Source organism: Dermacentor albipictus, unplaced genomic scaffold (assembly GCF_038994185.2).
Source record: "Dermacentor albipictus isolate Rhodes 1998 colony unplaced genomic scaffold, USDA_Dalb.pri_finalv2 scaffold_20, whole genome shotgun sequence".
Taxonomy (NCBI): Eukaryota; Metazoa; Arthropoda; class Arachnida; order Ixodida; family Ixodidae; genus Dermacentor; species Dermacentor albipictus.
Window position 1 is genome coordinate 143,437 of NW_027225574.1, and position 24,016 is coordinate 167,452.

The 24,016-nt window shown below is 48.8% G+C and overlaps 1 protein-coding gene across 2 annotated transcripts in view; it reads right to left on the bottom strand.

Moving 5' to 3' along the window:
* LOC139052208 (Golgi-associated plant pathogenesis-related protein 1-like) overlaps positions 1 to 24,016 on the bottom strand; it is a 281,560-nt gene that overhangs the window by 42,661 nt on the left and 214,883 nt on the right. For both annotated transcript variants that reach the window (XM_070529289.1, XM_070529290.1), the window contains exons 2-3: positions 4,411 to 4,561; positions 2,433 to 2,582 (exon numbers count right to left, since the gene is read on the bottom strand). In XM_070529289.1, the coding sequence (XP_070385390.1) occupies positions 2,433 to 2,582; positions 4,411 to 4,560 (300 nt within the window). In that variant the 5' untranslated portion in view covers position 4,561. The remainder of the gene's footprint in view (positions 1 to 2,432; positions 2,583 to 4,410; positions 4,562 to 24,016) is intronic.

The window sequence follows — 24,016 nt, forward strand, 5'->3', positions numbered from 1 at the left end:
CAAACTCTGAGGTGAAAAACAGGTGAGAAGCAACGCAAGAGGCCTGCGTCGTACTTGCTTTCTTATATACGTAGGCTGTAACGGAGGAGCAGTGTGTTATGAAAAAAAAAACGAAATTAACTTATACGACAGTAGCCCCAAGGTACAAAGGAAAACTTGACTCCAAAGCGTTTTTTTTTTTGAGAAACCCACGTGCACGGGTTTCTTTTGCAGCTTTTGTGCAACTCACGGGTGGATGACGATATTTACATTTCATGAATCTTGCTCTACATTGCGGTTTTACGCAAAAATAATTTGCCATAACCACGTCTTACGCTCAAGACTTCCTGCTACACTTCCTGCTATACTTCCTGCTACACAGCTGTAACGAAAATGACATCACTGCTGGCGAATATCGGGATTGTCGTCTTCTTCGAATGCATGGCAGGCAATCAGTGCAGAAACGACACGAGACACAGGAGTGAAGAAGCACAAAGAGCTGTGTTTCACTTCTACGTATGTTTACTTGTTCTTTTGTGAGGTATATCTCCTTTTCTCGCGCCGATTGTCTGCCATGGATTCGATTTTTCGTTTCATCCAGATGAGTACCCGGTTATCCTTCAGCTCGACACGCTCGAAATGCGTCAAGGCGCGCCCGATAGGCTCACCAGTCCCACTTCCTGCGCTCTCTTATATACTCCTATGAAAAAAAAAACCTGCTCATTTCTATTGTTTTTTGCAATCAAGAACAACCAATGCCATTAGATCACACAAGGCCAGCGTGCCTGGTTGCGGCAGGAGATGTGTGTGAGTCGATGCTTGCGTTACCAATTACAGCCCGACAAAAACACGGAGGCGACGAGCACCGTTGCTCGCTTGGTCCCTGCTTTAGAGGATGTAGGTTATCGGTCCACTTTCTGGATGTCGCGGCTTAGAGCGCAAACACGTTGCGTTATTTAGATTGCAATAGTGTGCAATCATTGTACCTCATTACATAAATCATAATGAATCATTATATAACATGTACAACCATTGCATACTGCCGATACTAAAAAATGGGGCAAACAACTTGGAAGCTAACACATAATCTTGAGAAGAAGCAAAGGACCGGCGCTATACAAGCAGTGGAAGGAAATAAGAATGTTACGCATATACAGGGTGTCCCAGCTAACTTAAGCCAGAGTTTAAAAATATACGAATGCCACGTAGCTGGACAGAACCAAGGTAATGTCGTTTGCCGTTGCTTGGACACGCTCATATTATTTTTGATTCCGTCTAGTTAGATAATCAGTATTAATTAATATAATTAAATTAAACTATTTAGTCACCTTCTCAAATATTGCAATTAGATTAAAAGTGTCAGTCGGAAAATTGTAGAGCGACATGAAAAACTCCCGACACAGCTTTCTGTTGCTCAATACGTGCTAATCAAAAGCGTTTTTCCGAGCGTCAAAGAAGCCCGCAAATGCACGCAACATTGCCGTGCGACTGGCCGCTCGAGGCACTCAAGGCAGCGCTCTACACAAGGGTGACTCGCACTGTGCGTTAAGACACAGAAAGCAGCTGCGTTGATTACAGAGCAAAAGTGGGTCGCCCACATTCTAGCTTAGATTAAGAGGAAGAAATGGGGCTGGGCAGGTCATGTAAATAGGTAAAGCAGATAATCGATGGTCTATCAGTTACAGAATGGGTGCCAACTGCGAAGGAAGCGTAGTCGGAAACGGCAGAGAACTGGCGTTACGATATTAGCATGTTTGAAGCCACAGTGTGGAGTCAACCGACGTTAAAGGGACACTAAAGGGAAAAATGATTCCGTCTGCATCAGTAAATTACCTTTCTACAACACCAAAAACACCATTCTTACAACGATAACACGTTTGGTAAGCCAGAAAAAGCGCTAGAACGAAATACGGGTGGCGACGCCTACTGAAGTTTTCGCACCTGGTGGCTCTGACGTCATCGATTTTTATGGCATCTTCTAGGGCCTGCTAATTATATATAGCGGTACAGATTGACTACATTGTGTTCTAAAGGAACTAAACATTAAGCATGGCAAGCTTCGGGAACCTTTACTCAGCCAACGCTGCCCAAATGCGAAAACATATTTTGGAATCCCTGACGTCACGCTGACGTACAACCGGTGGGGTTTCGGCGCGAAATTCAAATACTGATACTTGGGCCTTCATTTTCTCATGTAATAATCAAACTATCTTTTTCAAATGACTGCCTGCATGGTTCTGAAACAATGCTTCATTAGTCTAAACTGATTTATTGTTTCGCTTTAGTGTCCCTTTAAGACAGGGGCTAATTGGATATCGCGTCGTCCGCTTGCAACGGACATAGGATGATGACGATGAGGAGGATAACCTTCTCTCCTTGACGTTTTGTCGTTGCAAATCTTGAGAAAGCGATGAGTGCATGTGCAGCGTGAACAACGCACAAGCAACGCATACCTTGGAGCAGAGCCGCAGCGGAGGCACATCGTGCCGGAGCCTGAGTTCGTTGTGCGTGCGCAGGCACTCTTGAACGAACTCGCTGTTGCTGAACTCGGCCACGCCTTCACCTTCTGTGCGCCGCACCTTGAGCGACCGGGCCAGAAGTACCTGCGTCGGATATGCTGTGTGTCAGAAGCACGTTGCCGTCACACACTCCCACTGGTATATTCACTCCGCTGGTATGAACAGCGCTTCTATATACTTGTTGATCACGCGAGCGGACTTGGAGGAAGCGACGCGATCACACAAGTCGTCGTTCATGATTGACGCGTTTGCTGTACAAGAGGACACGAAATTCAGTTTATGACACCAAAGGCTTGACGCACCTACAGTACACGTTCCCGTTCCCACGCACCTGCTTTCCCTGTTTAGCACAAAGTCGAGGGATCGAATCACAGCAGCAGCAGTCACATTCTATAGGGGGAGGAATTCAAAGAAAGAAATAGAAAAAAAAACATTTTTTGCTAACTGACATTTCGGGACATGTTAAAGTAACCCAAGTTGTCATAATCAACCGGAAGACCTCTCCTATACGGCGCCGCTCATAACCCACAGTGCAACTGCGGGACGTTACACTGTTATATGTTGTCCAACACTGGACGCACGGAAAAAGCCTCAGCCTGAAGTCGTCGTTTGGACAAGGATTTTTTTGGCCAGGATCCTGATGTAGACATGTTGCCTTGTCCAAACGTCAGATAATGGGTTTTCCTTGTTCCCCCACTGTTGAATACTTCGAATCTTTAACTTCCTGTAATCCCTCTCTCTTATTACCCGATGCATTGGATATAAATCTACCATTAATTTTATCATTGTGGTTTATGCACCATCTGAAAACGAGAATAGAAGAGAAAATATCTAGCAGTTTAATTTGATCCCGCCAGGGTGACCACCTAGGTATGACGGTACTTTTCACAATCGCTAAGGGCTCCGCGAATGAGGGCGTCTCGCAGATTCCGCGAGACGCTGTTTCGCCACCGCGTCGGAGCTTCTCACGTCGCGAATCAATCAGCCAACGATGACGCGTTGGCCCAGGTTGGTGACGGACGCGGCGTTGACGCCAGTGAAATGGCAGTACGTGATGGCTTAGCTATTGCACCAGCGACTGTCTTGATTACTTCCGGCGTTCTATGAACCAATGAAGAAAGCGAATCTACGCCGCACGACTGCACGTCGGCCGGCCGGCCACTGCTTACCTTTCGCACAGCTGAACTACTCGAACGGCTGCTTGTGCACGGAGCAACCAGATACGCTTTCTATAAGCACTTATTGCGATCACTTTTTTATAGTTCGGCTCTGCAATTCCCTCGCCAATTGATGACATAGCCTTTCCGCTTACGTTATATACGGCGATGTAGACGATGAAAAATATGGTGCTGCTGTCCTGTGAGCGCGGGTGCGTAATCTCATGGTATTTTTTTCATATTTCTCATTTTTTTGGAAAACAATTGAACATGCGATGTCTACCACCCTAGAAATATCTGATTCTTGCATCTCTTACGGTTGTACACAACTGCCTGATTGATATCCTGGCAATTATAACAGCAATCAAAAAGATAGTCTTTCATTAACTAAACTGATGTCAGGGATGAAAAAAATGCTGGTAGTTCCTCAAATGGACTGAAGACAGAAGTGCCAGCTGCACAAGCTTGGGCTAGTCTCCTGGGCATGGTTTGATTGCGACAGCCGCGTAGACATTCGAGTAGCCAACCGGACTGGTTAACCTTTCTGCTTTTCACTTCTTGTTTTCCTCCATGTCATAATAGAACCATACTGGGCTTTCACGTGCTGTTCGCAAAAAATTACTGTGCCGCGATTAGTAGAGCGAACTGCCTCGCGGGAAAGCTAGCTTTACAATTATGAAAAGGGTCTCCTTTGCGCATGCTCCTTACAGACAGTCCCACGGTGTCGCGTGTGCGATTGTGCCCTGTATTCTCACCCTGTCGATGAAGGTCGGGGACGGGTAGTGAAGCTGGCAGCCCAGGAGCCTCGACGGCCTTCGCTCCTGGTCTGCGTAAGGTGACGGGGGAGGTGTCTCATCATCCTTGGTAGAACGGGACATTCGCAGCTTTTCCAGGAAGTACTCCATGCTGGTGTAAAGGGAACAAAATGAAGGCGAGAGTGAGTGATCAAATCCAAGGGGAGGCAAAAATTTTATGAGATATCCTTATCATGATTCGGGTGCTATCGTTGCATAGGTATCAAAATCTGTCGTTGTCATGGAAGTGCTCGAAATGCCACGTAACCCTTGTCGTCAGCGCCAAAGGAGATCTGTTCATATTAGTTAGGGATGTTGCTGCGAGCACCTGCTTTCTGTGCTCTTATATGGGCTCAATCAGTTACGATAAGTAAATAAATCACGCGCACGAGGCACTGTGGTGGTCGATGATTCGCGAAGGAAATTTTGTCATGCAACGATGCAGAGCCGTGAGTATCCTTCCAAATATGATTGTGCAAGTCTCTTACCCTTGGGCAGATATTCAAATCAACAGCACCTTACATCAATTGAGCGCCAACGCTTACGCGTTTTTTTTCTCTTATTGAGTGCTAATAGTACCGACGCGAGGTTTGTTGGTCGAGTCAGTAAAGGGCATGCAACGAAAATTTGCATTTTTGTATGTATTCCTTTTCATAATATTTACTACTTTTGTGGAACTAGATACTAAATGATTACTCCATAAGACAAATAGAAAACGACATGGTTTCGTAATTTCTGTTTGCGCGTGGTTTAGGTTTTCGCGTCATCCAGAATGTCACCATCCCCATCCCCCTCCCACTCTTCTTCTATGGTATTATTTTTTCATTTACTCGATTAGATAAGGTGATGTGGCTGAGCGAACCATGCTGTTTTATTGGTTTTCTTTCTTACTGGACTTTAGGAATAAAATGCGAGAACCAGCAACATCGCTGTTAGCATCAATGGAAGAGGGTACCAGCGATGGTTTAACCTAGGAATTGCGTCAGCAACGAACACATACGAGAGACGTTTTTGCTGTAAGACACCGCTATCAGTCACGCGTAGCGCACCAGAACCGACTCGTACAACATTTGCAGACTTCAACCGCAACACGTTGGCGCAGTTCAAAGAAACCCGCACAAGATTGTACACACATTTCTAGCGCTTTAGTTCACCAAAAGAGGGGAACAAAAACCGGCATACGACCATCCTTTCGTTACTACGGCGCATCCGCAAATATGATGTTCGGATGCCTCGGCGATTCAAGTTCACTTTGGCGCAGGTTTCCTCTCGACGCTTTCTGATGAAAGAGCCCTGATCGCAAGCTCAAGCAGTCGCCGCGCGGGGATATATGCACGCCCAATGAGGAAAATCTCGGCCCTCGGAGGTGCTTCTGTAGCTGTCTCGATAACGTGGCGGTGGCTTGGGCGCTTGTGACACGCGTATTATTATTCTCCTTGAAGGTCATTCCATAGATTGCGTCTGCGTCTTCTGCGCGTCGTGCGAAAAGAAAAAAAAAGGCATCCGCCCTCACACACTGCACGCTTGGGGAATACCACACAGGCCTGGTATGCGATTGCGGCCTTGTGTGTCACGTCCTGAAGGTGCGTTGTATTCAATACTGCCGAAATGTTCTAGGCGTGTGGCGCGGTTGGCCCGGGGTCGATCGTTTATCTAAGCACGCGGTTGTCGTTCGCTCTACTACTTTGGCTACTCCGCGTCTATTTCACTGGCGTGTAACGCCTTGTATGTACCCCTGAAGGTAAGAAATTTCGGAGCAACATAAAATCGTCGAAGAAAAAAAAATTTCGGCTTTCGCCCGTACGAATCAGTGATGCTATAGCTGAACGAAATAGTATGCTCAATAAGACTTGCACTATTTCGTGCGATTCGCTGATGATCGATACTGCCTTGCTTAGTAACTCAGGGGACCAATTACAATGCATGCTCACTGACCTGGAGAGGCAAAGCAGAAGGGTGGGTCTAAAGATTAATGTGCAGAAAACTAAAGTAATGTTTAACAGTATCGGGAGAGAACAGCAGTTTACGGTAGGTAGCGAGCCACTGGAGGTGGTAAGGATACATCTACTTAGGGCAGATAGTGACCACGGACCCGGATCGTGAGACTGAAATAAACAGAAGAGTAAGAATGGGCTTGGGTGCGTTTGGCAGGCATCCTCAGATCATGAACAGCAGGTTGCCATTATCCCTCAAGAGAAAAGTGTATAACAACTGTGTCTTACCAGTACTCACATACGGGGCAGAAACCTGGAGGGTTACGAAAAGGGTTCTACTTACATTGAGGACGACGCAACGAGCTATGGAAAGAAGAATGATGGGTGTAACGTTAAGGGATAAGAAAAGAGCAGATTGGGTGAGAGAACAAAGCGAGTTAATGACATCTTAATTGAAATCAAGAAAAAGAAATGGGCATGGGCAGGACATGTAATGAGGAAGGCAGATAACCGATGGTCGTTAAGGGTTGCGGACTGGATTCCAAGAGAAGAGAAGCGTAGCAGGGAGTGGCAGAAAGTTAGGTGGGCGGACGAGATTAAGAAGTTTGCAGGGACAACATGTCCACAATTAGCACATGACCGGGGTAGTTGGAGAAGTATGGTAGAGGCCTTTGCCCTGCAGTGGGCGTAACCAGGCTGATGATGATGAAGATGATGTTTCGTACGCTAAAGGTTGAAGAAAACATTTGCATATGAGCGCGAGCAATCTGCTTTTTAAAAGAACAGTTATTCAGTCATGGGTGATGCAGCCGTCTTTATTTGTGTAGCTGGCGCTCCCTGCGGTGGTGGAGAAACGTCCTCCTTCCTGTCCCGCCTTTTCTCTTCATGCCACTGGCATCGTTCATATTGCTACGGGGTAGTATTCCCAATTCTTTCATCTCCACGCTGGTTTACGGATCAGCTGCAGAGCGTGGCGTCAGCCAATCATTTTAAGAGGAAGCTTTAGCTCGAGTGCTCCCATCTAAATACATGTAAAAGGAGAATTCGTTTTTCTGGGCAACCACTGCACCAAATTTGACGAGGTTTGTTGCAATTAAAAGACACACTTAAAATCTAGTGACTGTTGGTTTCGAATTTTCGAGTTAGGTCGTGAATTTTTTATTAAAAATTGACAAAATCGAAAATTTTCAGAAAACGAAACTATCAAGTTTACAGCTCTGTGGCTCAACAACTAAAAGGGATAATACAATTCTGTGAATTACATCTAATAGTACATCTAAAGCGGACAAAATTGATATGTTACACATCAATATAAAAAAAATTAATCATAGGGAAATACAACTTTTGCAAAACCATCGTAACCAACGTAACAAATTCACGTAAGATGTAAAATGACATATTGAATTTGTCCGCTTTGAATGATCTAATGGACGCCGTTTACAGAACCGTGATATCAGTTCTTGATGCAGAGCTATGAATTTGTAAACTTCAGGCTTCTATCTTTCTCAAACGGTCAAATGTTTGAAAATCGTTTTAAGAAAATTCAAGCCCTAAATCGAAATTCCGCTTCCAGCAATCACTAGAATTTAACGTTCTCTTTCAAATGCAACAAATTTCATCAAAATCAGTTCAGGGGTTATCTCATAAAAACGTTTTTGCGTTTTACATGTATTTGAATAGGCCGCGTCGGAGTTGGGCCCGAGCTAAAGCTTCCTCTTAACAATCGCTCGAGAGTTCAGGCAAAGAGGCGCAGTATTGGCTTCCGCTGCATCGGCTGAGTGGCTAAGAGGTCGAATTTCCGAGTGGCGATATGCGAGCACGCCGTTCGAGTCCTCGCGGAGCACTGCGGCTTAATTCTTTAACTAAAGATTCTGAGAAATCACTCTGGCATTCCAGCGACAGACACTGGTGGCACCGGCAAACGTAAAGAGAGAGAGAGACAGAGAGACAGAGAGAGAGAGCGAGAGAGAAAGACAAAGGCAATACAGGAAGCTTAACCAGAGATTAATTCCGGTTGGCTACCCGGGGTAGGGGCAAAGGGATGCGATAGGTGTGAGAGAGAGAGAAAAAGAATTTAAAAAGCAGCCACACACACACACACACACACACACGCACACACACACACACACACACACACACACACACACACACGCACGCACGCACACACACACACACACTGTTTCTGTGGGCACTGTCACGCAGTCTGCAAAGGCGTTCTTAGTGTTACGCGGTGTCACCGTAGAATCCTACGTCAAAACGACTAAATATATATAGGGTTGCACCACATATATAAATATATATATGGTGCAACTTGCATCTGATGTTATGTTCATGGGCGTATAGGACTATGCTGTGGATTTCTGACCGTATGAAGTGATTTCTTTTCATTTTACTACATATATTTTATATTGTTGTTTCCGCTATGAGAAAAGGAGTAGCCGTCACCATTAGCAGGTGACTACGCCTCTTTCTTTTATTGTCATTTCAATAAAGAAAAAGTATACATAGGGGAGTGGAGCCCATAACAGTTGTGGCCATAGAAACTAAATATCATATTACGCTCCCCAACTCCAACACGCCGCTACACCGATATTTAAGGCTGAGTAGCGTGAAAAGCCTCAGAAAATTATGCCGGAACGCGGCGTCATGTCATTTCCATCTGTTCATCAAATATTGCGAGGGCGTACAATCAATCAATCAATCAATCAATCAATCAATCAATCAATCAATCAATCAATCAATCAATCAATCAATCAATCAATCAATCAATCAATCAATCAATCAATCAATCAGAAGGACACATTTTTTGCATTCCCCTGCATGTAGCTGCCGAAGTTCATAACGGCATGATGGCGTCAGAGGACCGGTGGTGAGCGTACCGTATGGTCAAGTTTCACATTGTCGCTCTCGGCACCGGATAAGCGATTTGCACGCGTGGATTGCTTTAAAGGGCCCCTCACCAGGTCGGGCCATGTTGAGCTGACATGCGCAGAGCATATACTGCGCGATAACAATTGTGTCTGCAAAGTATTACATCGCTACGCGCCCCGGAAAGATCTGAAATTTCAATCCGAACGCTGTTTCCCTCTTCACTCGCGACCGTCGCGCTCTAAGCCGGGCGGTGACGTAATCGTGCCCCTGTGCTTACGTAATCGTGTCCGCTGTGTCACATCGCTCGTGGTGACACGTGACTTCAAGAATTATTCAAGGCACCATCTGTTATTTTTTGATCTGTTGCTTGAACTTAGAAATTGACGTTTAGAAAAATAATAAAACACACAAGCGGAATATCTACGTGTTTTTGTTTTACTTCGCAAAGAAGCAAGAGAGATGTACAGCCTGTTTCACACTTAGGGGAAAACTCGGAGCGCATTGCATTGGCGATGCGCCGAGCACTGGAATGGGGTGGCGGCAGCAGCTCGCGCAGGCGTAGGCGCTCGAGAGAAGTAGCCTTCAACCGCGTCGTCTGCTACAATGGTGCGCGCTGGCCGCATTGTCTGGAAGCGTACTACTGCCAGGGGCAGTGCGCGTATTTCATTGTTACTGCGGGAAGTGAGCCGGTATTCATTACCAACCGTTGTGCGATGCCAACCTCTGAGCCTTCATTGTCGATAATGGGGTTCTACAAACTTCTTGTTACGGCATGCTTCGCGTCTTCATTCGAAAGGCAGGGATATACTGAGTGCATGCACGCGTATTCCTTCACTGTGTGTGCTACCCTAATAAGCAGCGGCAAGATAGAGCCACCAAAATGTGCGCACAACGTGTTTGGCCTATATTTGACGTGAAAGGAAAACAAAGCACTCAACAATAGTAACTATGCAGGTCAAACACGATGAAACAAACGGGTACGAATAAAGGAATGCTTTAGGTTAAGACAGTGAGTTGGAAGTGATGCTTCTCGACAATTCACCAGACAGGCCCTGCCAGGCGGCGAAAAAATGCACGCGTAGCGCTCCGAACTTATTATCTCGTCATGTCCCCTGCGGCAGCGCTCATTCTGGAGGGCAGTGAGGTGTGAAGTCACTCGGTAAGCTATGTGTTCATTCGCAGCACATCCCACTCGCTGACGATGGTGGACCAGAGCCTATCTTCGGACAATCCGTGTAGAGGATGGCGCGCCAGCGATACATTCAATGAGCCCCAGACACATACAATGATGCTGAGGTCCGGCGACTGGAGCGGTCACTCCAAGACAGTGACGTCGCGCTCTTCGAACAGTTCTTGCACAACACGAGCAGTGTGGATCGGCGACCATATAGTCATTCCCTTCCGGGAATGGGCCGTCAAGAACGTACGGAATCAGTCCATCGTCTATAATGGCCCTGTACCTTTCAGCGGTGAACTTGCCTTCCAGCCGTATCAGTGGGCGAAAACCATCTTTGGTAATGCAAGCCCACACACTCAAACTAGTGCGCTCGCTCGCTGCGATTCATTGCAGGTACCGCAGCATGTAGCCGGGACAAGGAAAAATGCATATAGTGACTACCGATATTTTACATTAGGTAATCAAGCTGACTAAGAATCTGGGCCAACCTCACTTAAGTTCATGTTCGCAGCATGGATTGCGAGCACTGGCTTGAATCGCAAACGCATGAGCTGACTCAGGCTCGACGGTAAAACTGCAACACAGACCGAAATAAGTTGTCTCATTGTGATGCACTGATCCACTTTATTAAACAAATATGTTAGCCTAATATAGTTACATTGTTTTCTTCCTAAGTGGTGAAATATTTTAGCACTGAGTTATTCGTCTCCTCAGAGCAAATTAGTCTGAACCCGAAAGCGAGGTAAACCAGCTGAAATATTAAAATAGTATTTCAATATTATGCACGGATAACAATTGGTTATAGAAAATAACTTACCGTGTCTTGGCAGGGCGCCTAGTTCGTTCTCGCTGGTCGCCGAACGGTCGTAAACTTAGGTTAATCACGGAATACAACATTTCTCCATTGTTCCACAGTCCACCCTTCGTGTTCTTGTGCAAAACCGAGCCGTTTTGCTCTGTTTGTGGCCCTAAGTAGGTGCTTTTTGGCGGCTGATCTGCTCCTTAGGCCGGCTTCATTGAGCCGCCGCCTCACGCTAGACCTCCAAGCCTTCAGCTTCAGAATTTGTTGCAGCTCTTGAAGCGAGGCGCGGGGCCGTCCACAGCAGCCACAACATGGACAAATCCTCCTCGTCTGTGAGGAGGAGGATTTGTCACCACGCTACGTATCTGCACAGCAGAACCTGCGGAAGAAGAAGCAACAGCAGAAGAAGGTGCAGAAGAACACTTCTACCGCTTCAGAAGCTTCTACTTCCCGAGTGGCCGACTCCTCGCAGCGCACTCCTGAGACTGCAGCCACTAAAGAGGCAGCGGAGCGTGAGGACCTCCCAGCTCGTGAGCCACCTGCGGATGGCTTCCAGCTGGTCCTGTCGAAATGAGATCGGCGCCGCGCAAGGGCTTCGGAGAATGCAGCACTCCCAATCAACCCTGCGGTCACCGGCACGGCGCTCTTCCGCCCATCTGCACCGGGTGTCGCCTTCCGCGGAGTGCCCCGCGTATCTCACTCGCGGCGGCACTTTCTGCGCGACCAGGTGACAGTGACAAGGACTTTATTGGAGTGACCTGAGGAACCTGATTGGGGGGAATCGAAGGCTCCCCAATCAAGATGGTGGCTGCGCGACCAGGTGTTGATGCATTTCGTGTCAACCTCAAGCGCCACATCGGGGTCGCCGATACGACCACTTGGGCATCCCTTGAGGAGCTGTTGGCAGTCACCGAGCTCCACGGCATTCCAGTGGTACCGGCTGAGCATGGAAAGAGCACCGGCTTTATACACGGGATGGACGGAATGCCTGCAGACAAGGACCTGCTGTAGGCCATCGAGTTTTCTGTTCCAGTCCCAACAGCAACGAAGGATGGCAACACGGTGGCCATACGGTTTACGGGCCGGTACTCACCCCCCCCCCCCCCCCCCCCTCCAGAACAAGTGAGCACTTTCAAGCTCTTGTTCAGGGTAAGGCCGGGAAGGCCTCGTCCACTGCAGTGCCGGCAGTGTGGCCGTTTCTGTCACGTGGTAGAAGCTGCAGATGGCCGACAGGTTGCATTTCCTGTGGCAGGAGCTACCCTCAAGGCTCCCCCTGCCAGACAGGGACACCCTGTCTGTCCCGCCTGTCCAAGTGGAAGTCCCCAGGAGTCCCGCATGTCCAAGTGGAAGTCCCCCAGGAGTCGAGAGTACCACATCGTGGACTGGCGGGTCTTCAGGAAGTTGTGCCAGCAGGAATCCAGCAGCGGGGACTTCCTCTAGCTCGTCACCAACAGCACAAGGGCCGCAAGCATCTGCACAACAGCGCAGGTGGGCCAGCCAGTTCCTGACCTGCGGCATCTGCCACTAAGAGCGGAATGGCGCCGAGCGGAACGCCAGGCTCTGCGCACTGGTCAACCAAAGCTTTGGACAAAGTACCGTCGGGTGGATGCCATCTGCAGACGTCGCGCATGGAGACGCAGGCGTCAGAGCTGGGAGGGCATCTGCTCTTCTATCAACCCTACCCTCAATGGAACCCATGCGTAGCGCCTGCTGAAGTGCCTGCGGGCGCTACTGCAAGCCACATGTCAGGTACTGTCCATAGCGGTACATCTGGGCATCCGCGCTGCTGACCTGGCGGAGCTGCTGGAGGACCGGTTTGCTGCCGGAGTACCTGTCCTGCTGGCCACACCACCACCATCCGCTGCACTGCAGTGCCCTACATCCTGCCACCATCCAGGGTGGGTAGCTGCACAGATTCAGGAGCTGTGCAGCGAGCCCATCCGGATGCACGAGCTGAAATCAGCGCTCCAGAGGACCAGGCGGAGTGCGCCAGGAATCGATGGCATCACCTTCCAGATGCTCCGCAACCTGAAGGATGCCGGCAGAGAACGACTACTGGAGTCCTACAACGACATCTGGTGCTCAGGCATCTTCCCATAGAGCTGGCGGACTGCAGTGGTGGCTCCAGTCCTGAAGCCCCGAAAGCCTGCCACGGCACTCTCGTCGTATAGGCTAGTCTCCCTCACCTCTGCAGCCTGCAACGTGATTGAGAGGGTGGCGCTGGCACGATTGGAGTGGATTGCTGTCCACCTGCGGTTATTCTCCGAACACCAGACGGGCTTCAGGCGTCGTTGATGCACAGCAGATTCCGTCACAGACGTTGTCGCCGCTCTTGAGGATGCCCAGAGTTGCGGGGACGCGGCCATGCTGATTCTGCTTGATGTGGAGAGCACATTTGACATCCTCCCACATGCTGTCGTGGAGGCTGCACTGGACAGACTTGGCATCAGCGGGCGCCTCCGAGGGTTCGTGACTGCCTTCCTGGCCGGGAGAATCTTCCGCGTCCGTGTTGCAGGGGAGTTAACGACCCAAGGGACATCATAACCGGTGTTCCATAAGGCTCAGTGCTCAACCCCTTCCTTTTCAACATGGCGCTGACAGGATTACCAGCTTCGCTCCCGCCCGACACATGGTTCCCAGCCTGCTGCTCCATCTACGCCGAGGACGTGGCACTATGGACTAGGGGACCGAGGCAGTCCCTTCCAACCATCAGGAGGTTGCTGCAGAGAGCCTTGGACGTAGTCGTCACCTACCTTGAATGCATTGGACTCAAAGTCTCGGCAACGAAGACGGATGCCCTGCTGATCCACCCGCAAGCCTCGGCCTGCCCCAACATCAGGAGACTCAATGTTGGGGCAAATTTCGTTCCATGGAAGCCGGTGGTCACATACCTGGGGCCCACTATTGACCATTGACTCACATGGATCCCAGCTGCCAAGGCCGCCAGGGCCAAGGTGCGAGGAGTCTAGGGGGCCATATGCAAGCTGCAGTAGTGTGGCCGTGGTTTTACCACGAAGTGGGCACTGCGTCTCAACCAGGCTGCAGCGTCCTCCGTACTTCTGTACGCTTTTCCCCTGGTGAACCTCTCTCCAGCCAGGAGGGCACACTTGGAGGGACTGCACAGGGGAGCGGTGCGGGCCATCCTGGGTCTCCCCAAATACTCCCCTGTGGCAGTAACACTCGCCGAGGCTGCAGAGTGGCCGCTGTCTCTTTGTATGCTCCAGCGGGCACTGGGGCATGTCGAGAGACTGCATCGGACCCCGAATGGCCAGGCCTTCATGGAACGTCTTGGGAAGCAGCCCTCTTCGCGGATGGAAGGGCTCTGTCAGCCGTACGACGAAGTGATTTCGGATCCTCCAGTCGCGGTTGTCCCGCCAGCACCTCATCATCGGCGACCAGAAGTCCATCTTTCACTGGACGGGACATCGAAACACCGAACACCTGCAGCTGCTCTGAAGCAGGCAGCCATTTGCAAACTCCAGGAGCAACTGGAAGGGCAGATGCAGGTGTTCACAGATGGTTCCGTTATGCCAGACGGATGAGCAGCAGCAGCACGCTCCATCCCAGCAAAAGCCTGCAGCAGACAGTGCCACCTGTCGTTTCCGGCAAGCTCTACTGCAGCAGAGCTGGCCGGGCTGCACTGGCGGCTGACCTCTTGGCCGAGGACCCTCCTGACCAGCCGGTCGCCGTGCTGTGCGACAGCAAATCTGCACTCCAGTTACTGACGAACCACCACCAGGCACGACTGACGGGGCTCACGGGGTGGCGCGGTCGGCGGAAATGCATATAGCGCAGGAAAAAAAAAGCGAGAAGAAAAATGAAGGCGCGGCCTGTGCCGTATGCGTCACGCGATCCTCGAGGTCTCATTTGGGAGAACGCAGGGAAGGAATTTCGCTTGCGTAGGCTAGACGGGGCGAGTGGAGAGAGCGTCTTGTTTGGCAGTGGAGCCCGCCTGTTGAAATTATGGGTTGCCGCACTGAAATATTTCTATTTCGGCTATTAATGAGCCGATTTGGAAAACAAATTGTGGCAGAAAGTTCCCTAGAGGACAAGTAAAAGCTTCCAGCGTATAACCAAAATTTGCTATGGGGCCTGGTGAGGGGCCTTTTAATAACGGGGGCACGAGTTTCAGCTGTCCAAACAATAGGGACATGGGTCATATATAGAGGGCGAGAGCAAAGGTGTCAAGTCTGCGATATATATCCGCCCGCGAGATCTTCGTTAATCTGTTAACTTAAAGTGCACTCGCACAGAGAACACAGTAAGCGATACCGGGTTTCAAAATTACACCGCACATAAGAGAGCATCGCGTGAAGAACGTTTTATTCATACGTGTAAAGCGCACCTTCATTAACTCGCGTATTCAGTGCATAAAAATTCTAGAAGAGTTGATTGTTGGGCTAGTTGGGCGTCCATAATTGAAGTAGTAAGTTAGCGCGAAAAAAACACGGAAACAAGAAAGGTGGACAAGGACGAGCGCTTGTCCTTGCCCACCTTTCTTGTTTGCGTGTTTTTATCGCGCTAAGTTACTACTTCAATTCAGTGCATAAACCCGTTATTCGACGCATCGCAGCACGCGTGCTGCGCAGAAATTAAAAAGACGCAGGCCATTGAGACCCGAGGATGGAGAGTCGCAGCCTCCGCACCGACTGACCGATCGAGGTCGGTAATGCAGAATTCGAATAAAGATGTAGCCGCGTATAGTATAGATGCGTGCTCTTCGAAAACACCAGTCAGAATGAGGCGCAGCAGTCCGAAAAAAAAAAAGATGAAATCGAGAAAACACATCACGTGGGCTGATGGTACTGGAGTGTGTCACTTTTTATTTTTTTGCTGCTCTGAGTTTACAAAAAACGGGCAAGTGCAACGCACGGCAGCTCATGAAAGCTAAAAAGTCCGCGACGAAGCGCTGTATACAGCGCTTCGTCGCGGAATTCACCACCCTCCTCAACTACCCTACAGCTGCAGTTGTGTGCTATAGGTTGCACACATTTTACCGAATTGCAGGACGTACACTAGACTAAAGAAATAACAGAGTACGAGATGAATATGCAGCCGCTCTGTCAAGGCTCCCTGTCGAGACGACAAGTCGTCTGTTAGCTAGGTCTCAGGTATTGTCCGTTGAAGCGACGTCAAGCTTTCGACATCTTGCTTGCTCACCTCGGTTCTGTTGCCTATCTTTCAAAACTCCTAGATTCAAGTGCGCGTAATGTAACGCGACTACAGTGAAAGCGAAATGACAGGTCGTGTTCTGTCGACATTCCTTTCCCTTTTTTTTAAATTTTCCCTGTCTTCTTTTTTTTTCCATATACCCGCCGTGGTTGCTCAGTGGCTATGGTGTTGGGCTGCTGAGCACGAGGTCGCGGGATCGAATCCCGGCCACGGCGGCCGCATTTCGATGGGGGCGAAATGCGAAAACACCGGTGTGCTTGGATTTAGGTGCACGTTAAAGAACCCCTTGTGGTCGAAATTTCCGGAGTCCTCCACTACGGCGTGCCTCATAATGAGAAAGTGGTTTTGGCACGTAAAACCCCATAATTCAATTCTTCTTTCTATACATTTTTTTTCCTTCACCCACGAAGAATATAACAAACAGGCTAGTATGCGTAATACTAGCACTAAGGTTTCAATCCTAGCTGTTTGGTAAGGCAACATCATTAAAGGCAACAGCGCAAAAGGCGGGTGAAGTGTATGGAGCGCACGCAGGCACACGCACGCAAATACAAATGAACTTATTAACACCAAATGAACTGTTTTTAAACGCGGATCACTCAAACCAAGTTAACCATTTAAAAACGGATCCCTTGGCATTGATAAAATCGATTGGAAATCTGTGTGTGCGTTTGTTTGCCACCCTCTTGTCCCGTTTTTTGAGCTGTTCCCATCAGGGATGTTACGGAAATAATACGCCGGCAAAGCTCTCCGCATTTTAATACTTTCTTTCTCTCTCTATTTGTGTCTTTCTCCTTCTCGCTCACGTAGACGTCTCACTAACGTCGCCTTTAAGGATGGCAGATTAACTAGCAAATAGCAGCGCCGTGCAAGATCAAGAAAGTGTTGTTATAGGCATCGCAGGGCGCTAGTCATTTGAAACGAGGAAGAACCGGAAGCACGCAACGAGAGAAGCTGCGACTGTTTTTGTCAAGCAAGAAAAAAGAGAGAGAAATAAAGAGAGAAAGGAATAAATAAAGAGTGAGAGAAAGGAAAGAAGAAAGAGAGAAAGAAAAAATGAAAGGAAGAAAGAAAGAAAAGAAGACAAAAGCAAGAGAGAAAGAAAGAAAGAAATATTGTAATGTATAGGGTAATTTCCGTGTTTCTGGTGTGCGCACGAGCGCCAAATTACCCGCCGTGGTTGCTCAGTGGCTATGGTGTTGGGCTGCTGAGCACGAGGTCGCGGGATCGAATCCCGGCCACGGCGGCCGCATTTCGATGGGGGCGAAATGCGAAAACACCGGTGTGCTTGGATTTAGGTGCACGTTAAAGAACCCCAGGTGGTCAAAATTTCCGGAGTCCTCCACTACGGCGTGCCTCATAATCAGAAAGTGGTTTTGGCACGTAAAACCCCATAATTAAGTTTATTATTATTAAAATTAAGTGCCAAATTCGACCATCGCTACTTTATTAAAGAAGAAAGAAGGAAGGAAAGAAAGAAAGGAAATGACGTGATGTACACATCAATTTTTTCCCATTTTTCCAGTTGCGCCAGATCCGCGTTTGAACATTTCGCAAAAGTTCGCGTCTGCGAGGGCTTGCGCTTCCGCATCGCGAATGCGAGCCCGCGCAGCATCAGCAGCCGCTGTGCGTTCGGCACAAAGGAGTCGAGGAACACTGGCACAGCACCGACGAACCCTGCGCGGTTGTGTACGGCCGTTCATGCGTGAACGCAAGATACGCCGGCCGCCTTCAGGATCCTTGATCAACGAAACGCCCGCCACCCCTTCGCTTTATTATTCATTCCGTCTCGCCTTCCCTGCGGTTCGTGTCCCATTACGTAACGTGCACAGAAACGAGCATCGAAGCTATCTTGCGGCGATAACGAGTTAGTTGCACCGCAGGCAGGCGTGGTACCTAACGAACAATTCAGGTTTTGGTGTATTTGTTTTATATATTCTGATGTATTTTATTGGTCGCGATCTCTCTCTATCTCCCCCCCTCTCTCTCTCTGTTTATTTGTGATGCTCGCGGCTGCGTGTACTTGCACCGTTTAGGTGCATTGTCGAGCTGAGATAGACGCCATATTTATTGGGCCTCTCCGCCGCGCTTATACCGGGATCATGATAGCAAAATGGACGTATTGAATGTGTGCGTGTGTAAGCGCGCGGCATGGCGTTCACCCTATGTAATTGACAAGGACGCTGTCACTCCCGAGAGATAGCAGAATGAAAGAATCAAAGGTAGGGGCTGTGATTAACTTCGGGGTTTTGTTGTTGATGTTGTCTCTAGACACGAAACAGACTTGTCTGCATTTGAGTGCGTCAGCTAAATAAAATAGCTCGGCCATCTTATAATACGATCGACAAAGTAGAGTTCCTGTGTTTTTCAGTTACCTCACAGCTCAAAATGACTATTTTGGGGAAACAAATAACGAGTCGTTCTAATATAAACAGCTTTCTGTTCTTTTCTTTTCTCCCACAAGCTTGAGGGTGCCGTATAGATGCAGTGTTGTCGTAGAACGGGAGCTTCTAGAACGTTAAAAAATACATTTGAATGCGATTGCGGGGTTTACTGTCCCTCAGCTGCACGGTGGGTTATGAGGGACGCTGTATAAGACCTTTAGCCTGGTTCCACTTATGAATCCACTTAGGGCCAAACAATGAAATCTTCCTCACCTCAGTAAGGAAGCCTTCATTGCGGTGAGGCTACCTTATGTCACTCTGAAAGCGCCCTTACTGAGGGGCCCTCGGTGAAGGCTTCCTTGGTGCTTCCTCAGCATAAGGTAGCTCCAAAGCTACCTTCATGCGTCCTTACGCCGCTCTTGACCCTGAACGAGCGCTTCACCTCACTGCTTAACCACGTGACGTTTCCTTGCGCATGCGCGCTGTCGCCCACCTGCGGAGAAGCGCGAGCACGGTACGTCTTGCCAGGCATGTTCGTTTCAGTCACGCGTGCGGCATGAAAGCGTTGCTAGGCGTTGATAGGCGTTGCACGACGCCGGCGTGCCAGCGTTGATGGAGCACATCAAGTTTTACACTGTTGTGCGCTACTTTTTTTAACTTTAGTAAACAAAACTAGAAGAAAGCGTCCACGCTTCTCTATATTAGCTCTTCAATTTAAAGGGCCCCTGAAACGGTTCGGACAAATTTTGTAGACGCGTAGGGTACAGCTTAAGTAGAACGTTCGCACCACAATTTAAGTGAAGCGTTACGTATTAATGAAGCTACAAGCCATTAGAAGTTACCCTCCTCCCCAGCCATGCTTTTCCTCCTCAACTCGTTCGCCAAGCGAGCGGAGCTAAGCTCCGCCCTCACTGGTCCTGCGTCACGCTGCGACGTCACATCGTCCACTTCCGGTTGTTTTAGAGCCCGCCCCCGCCAGCGCGAAGTCTCTCCGCTAGCCGCTTGGCTGTCGACCCCAAGCGAGAGCTATCGAAGCAGCGTGCGTTGCGAGCATTCTGTCGTAGCGCCGAACGTGTCTTGTATTCCGGTAGCCACAGGCAAGCTGGTCATTTCGGCAAATGACTGGAGGCATAAACTCAAGCTGATGAAGGAACTTTGGCGTAGACGTACGTGAGTGGCCTGATCGGTCTGCACGGTCCAGACACTTGTTGGCGCAGCGCTTAACCAGCCAAACAAAGCGCTAATATTGCTCTAACCAAGTGTAAAACATTTTAAACATTTATAAAAACAACGTGTTGATGATTACACTCCTGCGAAAAATACGCACCAGCAGCAAAGAAGAATACGCTTCGTTGCTGCTACTGTGTATGGTTGAGCTCTATGCCACCAGGTGGCTGCACCGTGCAGACCATTCACATTTGCTCTTCTGCACAACTCGGCTCATCCCGTTACGGCATAGTCAAGCGGCCAGACCCTGTCCCCTTGCGCTTACGTTTGCCCTAATACGGGACTCGCGAAACGCTTTTCCGTTAGTAATCTTCCGGTGTAAAGTGACGGCCACAAACGCGCAAATCCTGGCGCCGATCGGATAGCGGCAGTCCGATGCGCAGCAGCCACTTCGCTCGTACGCTGCCTTGCAGAGCGACACGATGTCGCAGCTTGACATATTGCCAGTCGCTACGTTTGCAGTCCACAAGGCAACAAAGTCAAATCATAGTGCTCGCGAAAAGACTGAGACCAACTCTGACCGCGGAGCTCTCGTCAAAATGGAGTACGTTGTAACACAAGCAGACGGCACTTGCTGTGTGCCGGAAGTGCTTAAGTGTACTGAAAAATTGTTCTTGTGCATTCTCTTTATGCTACTTTCTTTTTATAAAAACAAATCAACTAACATTCCAACTATTATGAAGATCATTTGTTTACCATAAAGTTGGAAAAATTATCGATCACGCGCCCTGGTCAGCCAATCGGATAGCTTGCCCCGCTGACGTCATATGGGTGATTTCGGTCATATGGGTAGGGGCGGCTTAAAATTCCCCCGAGCAGTGCGCTGCGATCGGCAGCGATGTGCATTTTTAAAACCTTATAATAAATTACACGCTTTACGCAGAGCACTTAGATGTGTCAATTAATGATCAGAAGGACCTACCCTAACGACTCAGTACGTTTGTAGAAAATCGTCAAAAGCATTTCAGGGTCCCTTTAAAGATTGTGCGACGATACAACATTTTTTTATTCAATAATGGTGTTCGCGTAAAGCTTTTAAGAGATAGGACGCAAGGCGTTGGGGCCCCTAGCGCTTGGGTGCGTTTGCGTTTGCGTACGCAAGCAGAAACACGTTATAGGTTAGCGGCCCCAAACGCAAGCACCAGTGAGGTCGCATGCGCTCGCAGCGCCATCAACGTCTAATCTTTGCTGTGTTATCATTTTTTAAAACACGATATCAAGCATATGAAGTAAAGCACATAAAACTATTCTTAATAAAAGCAGTTAATAGAGAGGTTTAGAGTGTCCGGTATTCGGGTAAATGCAGGCTGGAGCATTGGGGCGGAGCCATGAACGGGTGCGGCCTGCATGGTGCAGCCACCTGGTGGCGCAAAGCTCAAACTGACAAAAACAGCTAATATTGCAGTAACCAAGTGTATTTTACTTAGCTGCGGGTATACACTTTTGGCAACAACACAATTACGTCAGTGCCGAAAATTTACGCCAGCAGCGAAGTAGAATAGACTTGGTTACAGCAATATTAGCTGCTTTTGTCCGTTTGAGCTTTGCGCCGCCAGGTGGATGCACCATGCAGGAAGCTCCCGTTTATGGCTCCGCCCCAATACCCCAACTGCGTTTATCCGAATACCGGACACGCTAAACCTCTGTAATATATATAAAAACGACGTCTGTGAACACTTGGCGAAAGATTTATTAGATTATCTACCCGCTAGCTACTCGTAAGTTCTCCTACACCACGAGAGTCAGGAGGGTAACGTGACCACTTAAGGCCGATCCACACGACGGACCAAGTCCGCGGACCGATCGGTCACGTGATGCGACGTCACGGCCCGCCGTGGTCCGGCCCGGCGCAGAGCGCATTCACACGGCGGACCGCCATAGCAGACGGCAGAGCAGACCAACCAGCTACACTCTCGGCCATAGTGTTATCGTTGTTATCATTCCGGCTCTAGTCCCACAAAACCGGGAACTGCTCAACGAGGTATACAAAATGAAAAAACCTCCTCGTCACTCCAAGAGGACACGGTGTTTAAAAAATATATCTGCTGCACGCACGTGTAGGCGGAACGGCGGACATGAAACGGCTGGCTTGACTGGCTTTTGCTGAGCCGAAAACTAGATTGGATTTGGCTGAATACACTGTTGCCGGACAACATTCGTTGGCTAAGCCAAAATCGCTGCGGTTTGCATGCGGTCCGCCGCCAAAACGGAAGCGGCAAAAGCCTTGACGATTTGTTGGACCGTGAGGGCCGCGGTCTTGCTCGGGCCAACGGCGGTACGCACGAACTGGTGACGTCCTATCACGTGATGCGCGGACCGCGGTCCAAAAGAGCAATTTGGTCCGTCGTGTGGATCGGCCTTTAGGGGCAGCGATGTCTTCGGCCGGCCAAACAACCTAAGGACGCAAGTAGACGTAGCGGTCTGCGCATGCGCAGTACCGTCTCCTCTACTACTTGCGTACGCAAGCCTCTTGCATCCCCTAAACTAAAGCTCTCTAATCACGAACCCAGGCACGCGGCAACCGTTCCTTACGTGAGGACGAGTGAAGGCAGCTTTCAGAGTACGCTTGCTTCCTCCATCGGTCCTTCGCTGTAAGGAGGCCTCACGTAAGGTTAGGAAGCGCTCGAAGGAAAGGAACGTTTCATTGTTTGGGTCTTAGTACCTGGAATTTTTCTTTTTTTTTGCAAGCTTTTTCCAATAATCTAGTTGGGACTCCGTTTGAGAAGATAAATGAAGAAATATATGTGGAACGGAAAGACAGATGACTGCAATGGACGTAAGGGGAAACTGTGCTCCACGCGGAATTGCGTGGAACAATGTTCAACGTTTGCATGGCATTCTTTTCCGCACAACATTTCTCTGGCATTCAGTAGTGGAGAGCTGTGTGTTGATTAATTTCAATCACGTAGGGCATATCTGACGTGCTCTCAACGCTCATTACATGAGCGTTCTTTTATTGCACCCTCATTGGAATGGGAAGGCCGAGGTAGGAAGTCGAACCCTCGATCTCGTGCTCGAAAAGCAAAAGGCCGTAGCCACCGAATGTCATGGATGATACGTTGTCAAAGAACGCGAGGAGTCCTCAACAATCGAAATTCGAAGTTCTCAGGTTGTATACAGGTATCAGCCGACGCACCGTAAATTTAAGTCGTTAAGTGAATGCTGTTTCGGCGCTGTCTTTTTTAAGGTTGAGAACCGTTCCTGTTTATACTTGCTCACCTATAGGCAGCAGAGAACGACGCTGACTTTCATGGAAACAGGAGGTATAGAAATAAATATTCGTTTAAACATAGAGAGCTTCACCCTGCAAAACAAAGCCGGCTGCTCCAACCTCATTGCGCTTCTACAGAGCGCAACGAAAAACGGCAGGGGCAGCAGAAGTAACTAAAACGATGAGTATTTTTTTTTCTTAGCACTACTGGCAAGAAGTGTTCGATGTTCTCGATTTTCTGTTTCGCCACCTGTTATTAATTGTTGCGTACGAAAGGTGACTAAATGAAGAGGTAATAAAAAAGAAAGGCATGCTACAGAGAGAAGCCTGCCTACAGCTAAGTTATCAAGTTATTACCATTTACTATATAATTTTAGTTTCTGATTTTTTCTTCATTGTTTCCAAATTAAGTGCAATTTCGGCAAATTTAAAGTTAATATATGAGCCGGCGATTCAAAATGGCCGGTGACGCTATAAAGCATTAGCTTGCACTCTCTATATAGGCTGCTTCATAACGATTCTCAAACCAGGAAACTCTAATGCATCAAGCGCGGTTTTCGTTTTTCGCCAGTCTCGATAATGTTGATACATGGTCCGCGAGACTGGTGCCCCGCACAGCGCCAACGTTCCCATCATGCAGCGCCTAATTAGTGACACTTCCTGGGCGTAATTAACAAACTCGGCTGGTCGATGCGGAGTAGCTTTCTCGCCGATAAGCGTTCGCCCGGTCGATTCCACGCAAGCTCGCACTCTTTGCCGATTGATTCGAAGCAAGTGATAAGGCAGCCA